This window comes from Staurois parvus, unplaced genomic scaffold (genome assembly GCF_062004578.1).
Source record: "Staurois parvus isolate SC_StPar_1 unplaced genomic scaffold, SC_StPar_1.0 ptg000147l, whole genome shotgun sequence".
NCBI classification, from domain to species: Eukaryota; Metazoa; Chordata; class Amphibia; order Anura; family Ranidae; genus Staurois; species Staurois parvus.
In genome coordinates, this window is record NW_028317943.1 from 26,313,405 (window position 1) to 26,328,515 (window position 15,111).

At 40.5% G+C, this 15,111-nt stretch overlaps 1 protein-coding gene across 3 annotated transcripts in view; it reads right to left on the reverse strand.

The window, feature by feature from the left end:
* The window catches only part of RASSF3 (Ras association domain family member 3), a 229,176-nt gene that overhangs the window by 170,600 nt on the left and 43,465 nt on the right, over positions 1-15,111 (reverse strand). The window contains exon 1 of one of the 3 annotated variants that reach the window (XM_089674161.1): positions 4,027-4,327. The exons of 1 other annotated variant lie outside the window; for it this stretch is intronic. In XM_089674161.1, the coding sequence (XP_089530287.1) occupies positions 4,027-4,147 (121 nt within the window). In that variant the 5' untranslated portion in view covers positions 4,148-4,327. Of the gene's footprint in view, positions 1-3,693; positions 3,803-4,026; positions 4,328-15,111 lie in introns of those variants that run through there. One more of the 3 variants, XM_089674162.1, reaches the window with a different exon arrangement.

Below are 15,111 nucleotides of genomic sequence, written 5' to 3' on the forward strand. Positions count from 1 at the left end.
ACCATACCCTCGCAGGGGCGGAGCAATGCTGGGATATACATTGAGGTAAACTGTATGTGAGAGGGATAGACAGTTGAGTAGAGTGGCCAAGGTGGTCATAGCCATGAACTGAAGAGTACATATAGCAGTAGGGAGTGTCCAGACATGAGTTATGGGGATCGGGATGCCCTCAGGACCAGAAGGATACACAGGGACGTCTCAGAACTGTAAAACCATTCAAGTTGGAGTCATGTCTGAAGCAGTGGAAGATTCAGCTAGCCATTTGGACCATACTCTGTCATACTTTTTGGGACAATCTCTATATGTAGGTATCTCTATAGAGGGGCAGGTTATCATTGACTAACCGCTTCCAGCATGCAAGAGATGGAGGGGCAGACTATTCCAGTTCAATGCTATAGCCTTTCTTGCAGAGCATAAAAGTAGGCTTATCAAAGTGCGTTCAGCCATTGTGGGTAGAAGATTACTAACCAAGCCTAATATGGAGGGCTGGAGGGAAAGCAAGGCCAGTTTATTGCACAGGGATATCACCTCTTTCCAGAAGTTATCGCTGGGCTGTAATTGGTACTTTACAAAAACGCTCTCTTTCAGTATTTTAACTGTGAACATAGAAGGAAATTATTTTTACTTTTAAGGGCTCATGTACACTGCAGCTGATAAACTCACATTTAGGAGCTGTTTAGCGGTTTTTTTCAGCAGCCCCTGAACTCACCCTAATATTTTCCGGAGTGTCCATGTACACATCTTCATTTACAGTCATTTACAGGCAGTTGAGTTCACAGTCGTTTTTTTGAACACAGAAATCTTGCGTTCAGCAGTCAATCTTATAAGCAAATCGCATTTAGAAGCGTTTCCATCTGAAATTTTTTTTAACTCTTCCAGTTCCCGATGCTGCCCAGAGCCTTTTTTCATTATGAAAAATGCAGGCAAAGCGTTTTCAAGGTACTCAGATAGACAAAACACTGAACACAGGATGTTCCTACCAAGCTTGTCACAGATTGTAATGACCAATTCACACCTCAGACCTCTCCCACCCTTGGAAACAAAAGATATGTTAATGACCATTAACACCTCAAATTCCTCATGAAGACCCCCTGCCAGGTGGCCTTAATGACTCACTCCACCAGACACCTTTCCCACCCTTGGAAACAAAAGAAATGTTAATGAGCAACTCACACCTAATTATCTCAACGCTTACTGCTGTCTCTGCTTCTACTCTATGTATTTCTCTGAAATAGTCTGAAATAGTTAATAATTTACCACTTTTCAGTGTATTCTGGGCATTTGGGAGGTTCTTCAGTCCTCATCTTTAAAAAAAACGCAAATAAACGCAAAAGCGTAAATGCACATAAACGCTTTATGCAAACGCGGCTAAACAGATGTTTTTTAACCTATATTTTCCAGCAGTCAGTTTCCATCATTCAGAAGTGTCCCGTGTACATGGGGCCTAAATGTCAATTCCATGAAAAAGAAAAAAAAAATGAAAAGTCCAGTTTTTGATGGAACTTATTTATTTTGGTGAAGAGGAAAATCATCCTCATATATCTCACAGTGGTCCCAGCAACAAGATCGCTGAACTAGGTCTATGGCCTCTACAATGCATTCTCACTCTCACCAGAGTTCTCGAACCATTCATTTATTTTACATTACATAGGATACAGCAGAAGGAATAAGATACCGACACATGATTTTGTAATGGCCTCATTGCAGAAGCAGAGGGGAAATCTAGAGGGGAGATCTCGACTCAGGGATCCACAGACATACAAAGCCATTGGGTAATTTAATCTACTTCCATCTGTGTAAAACTTAAATATCAACTTTGGGTGAACCTGCTCAATAAAATGTTGGTTTAAAAGAACCATTATCTTCTGCGCTGCAGTACATGGTTTTCATGTTGAAAAAAATAACAAACCAGGACCAATGTTCTAACAAGACAGCTAAATAACCAGCATATTCGGTTAAACACAAATGCAGTCGAAGAATAATTCCTGCCCAAATAAACTTACAATCTAGAGGGATACAGGCTAAGAGAACAGGTATGCTCCAGATAAAGGTGACAGTACACATCAGGGTGGATTTGATTTTAACCAAGTTGATTTAAATCACTAGTGAAAAGGCTCGATTTAAATCATAATTTTTAAAGAGCAACTGTCATCTCTGTCCCGCAGTGGCTCCTCCTCTGAACCGCTGTTGACTCACTGACAGTCCCATTCACTTTAATGGGATGCCTGGTGTTGCGGCAGCGACACAACAAGGTGAGGGATGTGGCGGCAGCAGGTGTGTGGATGCCCGCTTAACAGGCGGTGCCATGATGGATCTAAAATGACAGGTGCTCTTTAAATATAAGGAATCACAGATCTATTCTTACTGGTAACTAGAATCTTTAATGTTTTCAAACCAAATAAAGGTTTCCTTTTTAGAATAGTAAGCTGTCAGGTTAGTAAAACAGCAATATCAGAACCGATTTTAGGTTAGTAGGTTAATCACACATAGCTGGAGAACGACTCAAATTCTTTTAATTCATGTTTTTTTCTCATGGTTACTGTGAAATTGCATGAATGCCTCAATGCAGTACATGTTATCTCAGCTTGCAGAGCTTGCATTCATTGAATGAGTTTACCAAAAATTTAAATATTGCAGAATATACAGCCTCATGCTACATAACTAAACTCAATTTCATGCTGAATAAACTAAATTATTTATTACAGGTCTTTATATAGCACCGTCAATATGCGCAGCACTTTACATATATATATATATTGTATATTCACATCAGTCCCTAACCCTCAAGGGGTGTACAATCTAAGGTCCCTAACTCACATTCATACACACTAGGGCCAATTTAGATAGGAGCCAATTCACCTACCAGCATGTCTTTGGAGTTAATGAATCTTAAACCAAAAACTATCTTTAGATAGATTTTTACTCCAAAAGCATTTCCTAAAATAAATTTGATAAAAATAAAAAAAAATCTGATTTAAATAAAAAAAAAAAATCTGATTTAAATTTAAAAAACCCAATTATTTTGATTTTTTTTGTTTAAATTATCAATTTTTATCCACCCTGGAATACATCTTGTCAAATATTACAAGATTGATAAAAAGGGAGAATACCTTAGGCCAGGCTATAGGTTGAGCTATACAGGTACATTGCAAGGATGCACTGTACAGTTACATAAACCACAGCTTTCAATTTATTTTCTACAATTGCATAAAGATTTGAACATTGTATAATATTAATGTAAAAAATAAAACACAAACACTAGGCAAGTGATTGTAAGGATGCAAAATTATAAAAAGAAAGAAAAAAAATTGTGCATGATGGTTTCAGATGGACCATTAGCATTTCTTTAAAAAACACATTAAGGGTGTAGAATCAGGCAACATATATGTCATTTTACATAGGTCTATACTTTCAGCATCCTTTTATTATAGCAGAATCCACCAACGCTTCATTCCAAGCACCACTACTGTCATTATAGGACAACACATGAAGCTTCCACTGTATGATATAGATCATTGCTTTCATGGTCCTGCTGCAGTCTAATGTACAGTTTATCCCATAGCATAGGCTCTAAGCTACCAGTAAAATGCAGCATCTTAAATAAAACATGTGGTCCTATAAAAAGAAATGGGTCAATGAAAATCTGTAGAAAGAGCATTAAACAGTGTATTTTGCATGCAATGAGGCAGTTACCTTTCATGGTGGGAGTGCTGCATAGTGTGCTGCAGACATGATCCTGGTTGTCAGCACTGGTGATAGGCTGAAATGAATCCATTCCATCCCTAGCAGACACACAGCCGGTGCAGAAATCTCCTCACTCCATTGTGTGCATGTCTCTGCAATGCACTGTGCTGCAGGCCCACATCACACTATACATAGTCTAACCCTTTCACTGCCTACAGCGCTACACAGGCAGAAATAAAACATTACCTCCTTCAACATGGTATAGGGATCAGAAAATCTGCCAAATGCTACATACATGTCAGGTGAATAGAATGATGAAAAATAAGGATCAGGTGACCTTACCTGCAGCTTTCCAGAGAAGCTTTAATTTCCGACCCCTGGCGATTCTTAGAGATTTGGGGAACCAGAAAAAGAGGCGAGCTATTCTCCTGATTGTTTTGCCAAGCTCATGTCTGACAGCCATGGCTGCTCGTTGCTATGGGCACATGCTGAAGATCAGTGAAGAATGCAGGAGGCATGATGGAGCAGACCCCTGCACATCGGTGTGTGACATGTTTGCTGTCAGCCGAGCCCCAGCCAGCATGTCTCAGGACCACCTGTTGCCCAGCATCCTCCTCTCTCTGTCTGCCAGTCAGCTGGTTCCTCCCAGACCTCTCCTCTTTTGTAGCAGAAGGATGTATTAATAGTGCAGCAAAGGACCGCAGACGTGAGCCTGAAAATCCTTGTCTGGGGATCACTTTCACTTGTGTCCCATAAAAAAAAAGAACATCATTCATAAAAATATATTCTACGATTACGAATACTACTGGCTTACCAAAACCTAAAAATACAATGCACACACCAGTGGCAGTAAAAACGATCCTAGGTGTTAAACACATTTTTTACTGTTAATATTAAAAGGACCACCTGCGCTGCTATGTACAGCTATAACTAAAAGCCGCTAAAGCATCCCCTTCAGATGAATCTGATCAATACTACATTTGTTACTGTTGTTGCCTACTGCTCTTCGTTAACCTCCTAAAATTAGCAGAAATTATATTAGATCTGCAGCAGACAATACCGTTCAGCTTGTAAACTCAGAAAAGTAAATTCTTTAGTTTGACACTTTATATTGGGTCCCATTTGTAAAAGTTTAGGTTATTTGTCTGTACCTAAAAGCCCAAAAAGCCTAAAAGCACAAAAAAAAAAAAAATAAAATCCCTGCACAGTGGAGCGCTCCAAACTCTAAAAATAATTGTCCCCTTTTTTCCACCCTTTTGGTCTTTTAAAAACACCAGAGAAAGGGTTTTCATTTATTTGTTTGGCAGGATAACCAGGTGAAAAAAAAGAAAAATAATGTGAAAGCAAACTAATGCAGCCGCCATATCTAAAGCCTAGTACACACGATCAAAAATTGGTATGAAAAATACCGCTTTCTAAGCAATCGTACGATAATCTGATCGTTAGTACACAGCTTTCATCCAAAATTATTCGAAGGGACAAGCACAAACATTTTTCTCGTAACATAGTAATTTACTTAGTACAGTTTCCGCAAATACAACACAAATACAATATAATACAATACATTAGATAACTTCCAAATTTTTATTCTTTTGTACAAGAATTTTTGTAACTTTAGTAACCTCTACACTTTTGATATGAGACTAACACGCAAAAAAAAAAAATTTAAAAAAAATGGACAAGCATTTGTCCGATATTCTCATCATGTATATGAGGCTTTACTAAAGATGCTTCAGCACAACCAGCCTATCTGTTTTTTTTACGCATGACCACTGCCAGCATCTAAAGCTGCAAGCAGTGATCATTGTATTCTGACGGTTTAGAAACCTCCTGCTGTCAGAATACAATAGCGCAGTGGGAGGGATTTCCTCATCAACACTGAATTTGTTGATGGGGAAATTGAGCAATTTTCTTTCCTTCAACCATGGGTTGAAGGAAAGAAAAATGGTTAACACATGAACTGCCTAACAGTATACACAAAAGAATACCATAAGGCTACATTCACACTGAGGAATTTTTGAAGCATTTTTGCATTAAAAAAAGCGCCTGAAAAGCTCAAGAAAAACGCTTCCCTATGTATGTGAATGAATATCTATGTATGTTTTCAGACTGAGGCGTTGCACTTGCAGTGCAGTGTAAAAACTCCTGCTTGCAGAATTTTTGGGGCATTTTGGGGAGCAAAAAAAAAAAAAAAAACCCCAAAAATGCCTCTTCCAATTGAAATCAATGGAAAACACCTGGAAAGCACCTCAAAAATGCCTCTGAGAAGCGTTTTTGGTGCAGTTTTTAAGACACGTGTCCTTTAAAAACGCTCAAAAGCATGGTAAAAACACCTATGCATTTTTGCTTGGTTTTTGTGGCAGATCAGTGTGAAAGTAGCCTAAATGTCTGTCATATAGCCTTGGGTCTAGCAATTCAAAAAGGATGATGTCCAGAAAAAGCTGAGCTGACTCTGGTGCTGGGATGCATTATTCAGCGATAAATAACTTTGGTAACAGATTCTGATAACATGCACTCGGGAAAGTTAATGACATTGTGAGAACGTTTCAGAACTACAGGTCTATGTAACTAAAGAGGTGTCAAAGTAGCAATAAACATTCATGGAATGTTCAGATGGATTACATATCTGTGGAAGACAAAGAGTATACTCAAATATCTATTATCCTGAAAATAAATACTGTAGTTTGTCAAGAAAAATTAAAGTGACACTAAACCATATTCTTATTCTCCATACACAATACTGAATGCCCCTGTAATCTACTTTTTTATGAAATTCTTTTACAGGGTTATTCTGCTTCTACTGTATGTAACATCCTCCTTGGACTCCCGAACCTTTCTTTTTCTGTTTCATGTATGTAGCAACAAGCAGTGCACATTAGTTGCAGTTGTGTATACTGTTCTATGTGTACTACACATTCCATAAGTCCAGCCTTTTTCAACCAGGGTACCGAGGCACTCTGGAGTGCATTCAGGTTTCTTGGTAAAATGGCTAAAAATTGCTCAAAAATTGTATACAAGCCAACAGTTGGATGAAACCTGTCTTTTAGTAGCACAAAGCCACATAATTGTACAGCATTACAACCTTTCAGTCGCCAACGTCCTAACATCCAATTACATCATCAGATACGATTGTAAGCTCCCAGGATCAGGCCCTCTTAACCCTCTAGTATTGAACTGTATTGTTGCTGTATTGCCTCCCTTTATATTGTAAAGCGCTGAGCAAACTGTTGGCGCTATATAAATCCTGTATAATAATAATAATAATAATAATAATAATAAGGACGTTGGGTGCCTCCACAGCATCCTTGTTTGACCCTCCCCTGTCCTTCATCAGCACTGGGGTCACATTAGCTGAGGGAGGAGGAAAAAATACCCGAATACTAAGTAGTACCAGAGCGCAAAGGTATACAGGCGTACCTCGGTTTACGAATTTAATTTGTTCTCCAGGACATTTCGTATAGCGAAAAATTTGTAAACTGAAACACAGTTTCCCATAGGAATGCAATGAAAACCAATTAATCTGTTCCGAAGGTCAGAAAAAAGAAAAAAAGAAAAGTCATTTGTTCAAAACTCTTTATAAAGTGCACTTTAAAGGCACGAGGCCAGTGCTATAAACTTCCCAGGCGCATCCTCGGGAAACCTACTTCGTACTGCGAAACAAATTTGTAAACCGAGGCATTATTTTCAACGGATTTTCATTGAAAATGACATTAACTGAGGCGTTCGTAAACTGAGGTACTCCTGTACTTGCTTTGGAAGAATAAATCACTTCTAATGTTGGGTGTCCTATGTGTGTGGATGTTGAAGTGTTTTGTAAAACTATTAGTTTTTTACATTTTGAAATGGGTGCCTCAAGATTGTGCAGAATTTAAAAAGGGCGCCTTGACTGAAAAAAGGTTGAGAAACACTGCCATAATCCATAGTTAACAGCCCCAAGTCCATCTCGGAAGTGATGAAATGGTGGAGAACAAACATGCTACCATCCAACAAGAAGTCAGATCACAGCATCAAAAAAAAAAAAAAAAAAAGGAATTTGGAGAAGGCTGAAAGCAATAGCAGGTATGATTTTGAGTTAAAACGATACGAAAGGTTTTTTTTTTTTTTTAAATAACAAACATGTTTATGCTTACCTATGGTGTAGTGGTTTTGCACAGAGCAGCCTGGATCTTCCTCTTCTCAGGTCCTGCACAGGCTCTCCTGGCTCCTCCTGTCTGTCGGGTGCCCCCATAGCAAGCAGCTTGCTATGGGGGCACCTGGTGCTCAGTGTGTCCATTCACACACGAAGCCACAGCTGGACCCCGCCCCTTCTCCCTCCTCATTGGCTGATTAGCTGTACTTGCTTTAAAAGTGTTACTAAACCCACAACAGCAAAATCAGTCTGTATATGCAGTAAAGCATGTTTGATAAACTCACTGTGGAATCTAAGAGGTTAATCCTCTGCATTGTGTAAAAAGGCCATTTGATCCTGACTTCTCTGATCCTCCCCTTCTTCCAGTGTCCCCCTCTTATCTTCTGACAAGACATTTGGTGTGGAGACATTCTGCATAAGATCAGTTTGGTGTGTATTGCTAGAGAGGTGGGGTTTTTTTTCTTGGCTTGGCACAGGGTCGATCAGCACTGTCCAGACAGAGGTCAGGGGTTCTGCATCCTCCTACAAGCTTTAACCAGTGCTCTGCTGAACACTGACAGAAGTCACGACTGCTGTAACTGCTGATGAGAAAAGGTATTTAGCAGTTTATATTTACTAAAATAATTGCATTTCCATGTTCTGAGTACTGTTGGATACCAGATATAGTGAATGCAGGCTCCTGGCTTTGGTAACACTTTAACGCACACATGCCGCACATATGCATCCATAGAGACCAAGGTGTTTGTGTCCTGAGAGTGTACTCACTGCAGACTCCCAGCACAGTGACCAAGCTATGACAGACTGCTCCTGGTCCCCGTTTATGATTAGAAGCTGGTGGGGCCGGGCTCCCGATCGTGTGACCACTGTGAAAGTCATGAAAGTCTGTCCAACCGCCCAGCACTAACACCCACCTAAAGAATCGTTGGAAGGCAGCGGGAAGGGGTTAAAAGGACAAGTATATCTTTTACCATCCTTCCGGCTCAAAATGATCATTTTCACCCATCCGGATAATGATATTTGCCTTTGATGTATTTTGATGTTTTATACATATTTATACATTTTAGCCACATTGCATTTATTATGTCAGTATTTTGTATCACATTACTCCCCGCCCTGTGAGTCGGAAGGACAGCCCCCATGTAACCTTTGAGGATTCATTAGTGAGCATATATAAGAGAAAGACAGACATCTAGTCATTTGGCTCTGAAGAAGAGGCTAGTCCTCAAAACGCGTCAGTCTCTTGGATGTCCAGAGTTCTCACTACAGATAGACACGCAGTGTGAATTGGACAGACCTGTTTCTTTATGATGTGCCTTTTATTTATTGATCATTTGTGAGTATAATACTTATTATTTACATTCATTAAACATTTTTAAGGTAATGCACTAGGCCGGTGCGCCCTCTGTTTGTTTTTCTCGGTTCTACAAAGTACTGACCCAGGGGGGCTGAATACAAATGCACACCACACTTTTCAGATATTTATTTGTAAAAAATTGTGAAAACCATTTATCATTTTCCTTCCACTTCACAATTATGTGCCACTTTGTGTTGGTCTATCGCAGAAAATCCTAATAAAATACATTTATGTTTTTGGTTGTAACAAGACAAAATGTGGAAAATTTCAAGGGATATGAATAGTTTTTCAAGGCACTGTATGCCAGGCTGATCCCCTTAGTGATCCAGGCACCTATGATAATTGCCAACGTGGCCTTCCCATTTTTAAGCCTGGATGGGAGAATGAACATCCATCTTACGTATTTGTTGGGAGCGATGAAGATACATTGAGACCAAGCTGACCATGTCCAGTGGTCTAAGGTCTAGTTGGTCTGTCTATTCTGGTGGTTGTGTACAACTCGTCAGCACCACTTCCCAAGTCACATGAAATCTTGAGGTTACTTTGGAGGCTGAGGCCGGCAAAGGCCGCAGAATCACCCTATCTGGAAGAATGATGCAAAAAGAATGTTTGCAAGATAGAGCTGCTAGCTCCGACACCCTTCTTGCTGTCAGAATATCTGTCAGGAAGACTAATTTAAGCATTAGAAACCATAGAAGGCATGAGTCAGTGAGCCCAAATGAGGGCTGCAGAAGTGCCTTTAGCACTGTGCCCAAGTCCCAGGTTAGGAAGAGGTTCTTTTCAGGAGGCCTTATTCTTATTACTGCTCTGAAGAACTGCTTTATTAAAAGCTCTGATAAACATGAAAACCCTAACTAGAAAAAAACTAATGGGGCTTTGTGAGGCACCATACCAAAAATGAAAATATACTCAAGAATGTAAAAAAATACAACTTTGACTAAGTGAAAACCAAAAGTTGTGGTAGTAATATTTGAGCTATCACAAAGCTCATCATAAAAAGCATGGAATGCTTATAACAAACAGGTTTTGTACATATTACAAGGCATAACCTTTGGTAACATAGGAACCATAGTTGACATATTGCTCCAAATTAGTACTTCCATTCTTTCTCCAATGCATTTCGCGGGACAATAGCCCGCTTCCTTTGGGAGATAGAACATATGATTCTAAAATTATAGAAACAAGGCCAAAAATAAGCATACAGCATACTGAAAGGAAATAACATTTATAACGAACAGATGTTTACATTTACCCCATGATGGCATCAACAGGTTTACAGAAAGACAGTAAGAACCATGAACATTGGATCCACAAGGGAGGGGTCCCTCAATCAGAGGTGCAAAGGTGCACCAACTGGACAAAACTGCATATCCATATTTAAAGCTGACAAAATCAAAAACATCCAAATATTTATTGTGTCCCAAAACATACAAACTATACCCCTACTCCCCAAGCTGGTTATACAAACCCCAGCTATTAATTCAGGACATCAAAAAAAAAAAAAAAAATTATATATATATATATATATATATATATATATATATATATATATATATATATATGAAAATATGGACTGGGTACATATCAAATAATTATTTCCCAAGCTACTTTGCTCCACACCACTATACATTTAATTCCAAATTTCCCAAAAAGAGAAAAATATACACATGCAACATGCGCCCATGTTGCCTTGTAATATTATCAGTAAATACTACGCCTGTTTGTTTTAAGCATTTCATGCTTTTTATGATGAGCTTTGTGTTTGCTCAAATATTACTACCACAACTGTAGTTTTCACTTTGTCAAAGTTGTATTTTTTTCGAGCTTTTTGCCAGGCCTATGTTCAGTGCTGACTGCAGAAAATCCAGTACATTCGCAATAATTGGAGCCAAGGGAGGGAAACTCCGCTGTGAAGCAAAGTCTAAAAATTTTCTCCAAATTCTGGAGTACTTATTATTGTCCTCCTTGCTTTTAGTAGTGTAGTGGTTACTTCATCTGAGAGGCCTTGAGACTGCAATCTGGATGATTAAAGAGCCAAGCCATTAGTTGTAATCTCCCTGGATTGGGATGGGCTCAATGTCCTTGCAGCAATAAATCCCTCCCAAGAGGCAGGGGTACTGATGGGGCTGACGCCATCTGCAGGAGCAGGGTAAACCATGGTCTCTGAGGCCAGAAAGGTAGAATTAGGATGGCATGATCCTCCTCTTTCGCAATCTTCAACAAGACTTTCATGATAAGTGGGACCAGAGGGAACAGGTACATTAGGGGAAAATGTCGAGGATTCGAGAATGTGTCTTGAGCTATTGCCTTGTTGCATTTGCATCCTGTCACAAATTTTGTCACTTGTGCAATTTCCGGGGTGGCCATCAGATCTATGGAGGGCACCTCCAATCTAACAAAGATTGGTTACAGATAGCATCTGTTGATTCAACACTCACCGCTTCTAGGAAACTTCCAACTCATCTTATCTGCTATTTGGTTCTATGTGCATGGAACACAGGCTGCCGTTAGAGCTTCCACATGCATTTCGGCCCAGACAAAAATTTTGGTTGCCAATCAAAGTAATGCATAGCTCTTGGTTCTTCCCTGCCGGGCTATATAGGTGACCACTGTCCGATTGTCTATCATTAGCTTGCTCAGGCTACCTGTATCAGCTCATCGAAAGCAAGCAGGGCTAGGTATGCTGCCTGAAGGTCTAGGAAGTTGGAAACTGGCCAACTTTTTCATCACTTTGTCACGCTGTCATGCTAGCTCTTTGTTTTTATGAGCCACAACCAGGTTATCATCCAGGCAATGGAAGATTTTTATCTTCAAAATGTGGATATACAAGTTGGTGGCTAGTAGAATCTTGGGAAAAAACTCAGGGTGCTGTGCTGATTTTAAAGGGAAAGCACCTGAATTGATAGTGGAATTCGCCTACTGCAAACCTGAGGTATCTCTGGTGATGCTTGCTGACTGGTACATAAAGATTTGCGTCCACCAAATCGATTGAGATCAACCAATCTCCTGGTAGCACTACTGATATACAGTAACTGTATACACTGATTCCATGTTGAAGCTTCTGGGCTCTATAAAAATTGTTTCAAAGACCTCAGATCCAGAACAGGCCTGAGAAAATTGGTGAATGGACCCCCCTTTTTCGTTGCTCGGGGGGCATCAGCAAAATTTCTTCTTTCTGATGTAATTCGGTCATATAATCTAGTAAGAATGTTCTTTTCCTCAGATCTTGTGGCCATATTGTTTGGGTAAAAATATTTGGTGGCCTCTCAAATTTTATTTTGTAACCCTGTCTCACCGTTTCTTGGACCCACTTGTCCATGATCTTCCCCATCCACACCCTCCAAAATGACGCCAGCTTGGGGCCCACCTGGAGGGGCCAAACAGATGAACCATCAAAAAGACTTCTCGACCTCTCGACTTTGCTGCCTGCGCTGCTCTGGACTTTATGCCCTGTAGGAGCGAGCTTTGTGTCCCTCTCCATTGTGATATAGCGTATTCCCGGCCTGGTCTGTATGATCTGGCTTCTCCAGCTCTTCTAAAATCGAACTGGCCTGCACGAAAGGGTTGATGTCTCTTTCTCACTCTCTGCTGTAAAACCCGATTTTCCGCTGGTAACCCCTTGATCTCTTCCTCTAGGGTCTTTCCAAATAACATCTTGCGTTTATATTGGCTGTTGCGCAGCGCCTGCTTTAATCTGCGTCCCAATGTCTCAACTAAAGGGCTCTCTTTGCCATCAATGAATGCGACATGAGTCTTGACAGAAGTGTCACCAAATCTATGGATGATTTCACTAGGAAGGAGGCCAGCAAGTTGAGTTTATTGAGAGCCACAATAATCTCAGCTGCTTCTACTCTTGAATTTAGTGCTGTTTCCATATTCGTGAACCAAACTTTTAAAGTCCTTGAGATGAAGGTTAGGGCTATGGCCATATGACAGGCTGCTCCAGATCCTGAGTAGAGCTTTTTAAGGTCGGCATCCGCCCACCTATCCATTGGGTCTCCAAAAGTGGTAGAGTCTTCCATTGGAAGAGACGCATGTCTTGCTAGATGCTGTAGGGGTACACCTACCCCTGGAGCTGTCTCCCAAAAGGTGGCATCAGAGGGTTTAAAAAGATATAGTTTTGCAAATTGATTCTGGATTCTTTCCTTCTTCTCTGGCCTTTTCCATTCTTCTTCAATTAATTCACAGATTTTTGTCATGAATAGAAATGAAGCTCCTTGCTTTTTTAGGATTGGGAAATACCTTTTAACCTTCTCCGGAGGCAGAGAGCCCTGTTCCCAGTCTATGTCCTCTTTTACAACTGTAATGTATGGGTCAATGAGCTGAAAATCAAACAGATGTTTTGGGGAAGTCCTCCAACTCAGATAATGATCCTGAAGATAATTTCAGCACCAATACTGAACTTTTTCCTATGCTCAGGCAGGCTATTTGCTTTGGGATCGCTTTTGGAACCACTTGAGCTGGAAACTCGGGCACTGCCGCATAGATGTAGTCCTGGACTCTGAGAGCCTCCACCTCCTTATTCATGGCCTTATCCTTAATGCATTCAGCACACAAAAGTTTTCCAGAAACGGAAGGAGCCGCATAGGCCCAACATGTACCCTCTGAGGGTCAAACCTTCTTCCTTGGTCCCATGGCTGGAGTGACATCTATGCCTGGAGCGGGGCTCAGAGCACAGACATATTGGGCAATGGAGGGACTTTTTCTTCTGCGATTGTCTTTTCTTAGGGCTTCTGCTCCAAAAAAGACCAGGCTACACGATAGTTTCATATGCAGCACTCTTTTCATCATAGTCCACTGTAGCCCTTTCCCACCTTTCTACAGATATTTGTACCTATGTCTGTGGTGAGCTCATAGCTGAGGAACGGAAGAAAAAATTTGACTTAGATATTGGAAGGAAAAAAACAAAAAGGAAGTCTCTCATCTTTTTTGTACTGCCCCTTTTCATTTTTCTCCATCTTACCTGACCTTATCTTATCTGGAAGCTGTAGAGTAAGGCTAGGTAAGCTGAAATAAGGGAGCAGTGATGGCAAGCAAACAGCTGTATCTCTTGAGCTGCCTGACATGCAAGGCTCTTGTCGGGATTCCCCCTATCATAGCCATGGCATTCAGTGCTGCCACTCCAGCTTCAGTTTTTTTGGTTTCCCTTGTTGCTAGGCAACGGGCAGCCATGCTGCTGCTGTGAACAACCCCCCTTTGACGCCAGCGCCAGAGAGCCGGAGAGAGCGGCAGGTGCGGCTCCTAAGACAGGAGCAGGGAGAATGGCTGCACGGAAATGGATATACTATGATAGCAGGCCTCCACAGCCTGAAAAATATGTTGTTATCTAAGCAAGGAATGCCAGCAGTCCCAGCACACAGGGTGTCCAGTTTATAAGAGAATTTACCTCCATCATTCTGGACCTTCCAACCCAAGGAGAGGCAGAACCTGGTGGTGGAGGAGGGGGGGGGGGTACATATCAAACCGGGTGGCCTGCAGTCCAACCAAAAAAAAAAAAAAAAAAAAAAAAAACACAACAAGGGAGGAAGGGAGGGCCTCTTTTTAATCAAGCTAGAAGGTGGTCCTGAGGATCAGAAGGAGGAGGAGTTAAAGTGTGCTGAAGGGAGGACGGCCAGGAAAACCATTTTCTTACTGCCACCTAAATCATTTTATATACCTTGAAAATCCTTTGAATAAAGAAACTTCTTTAATATAAATTTTTTTCTAAATAAAAAAGGAAAAAAAGACCAACAATTTTGAAAGAAAAATAGTTATCCTTAGGGCTCATTTATAACTGCTTCAAAATGTGGCATTTGACAATTTTATTCTAAAGCACACTGAATGCCAATCAAAGCACCTCTCACTAAATAAAATGGTTACCTTACAGTCCTGTTCACATTGTTGTGTTTGCTTTGCTACAAAAATTATAGCCCATGTCGCCTTCATGGTGCTTCAAAGCATCTCC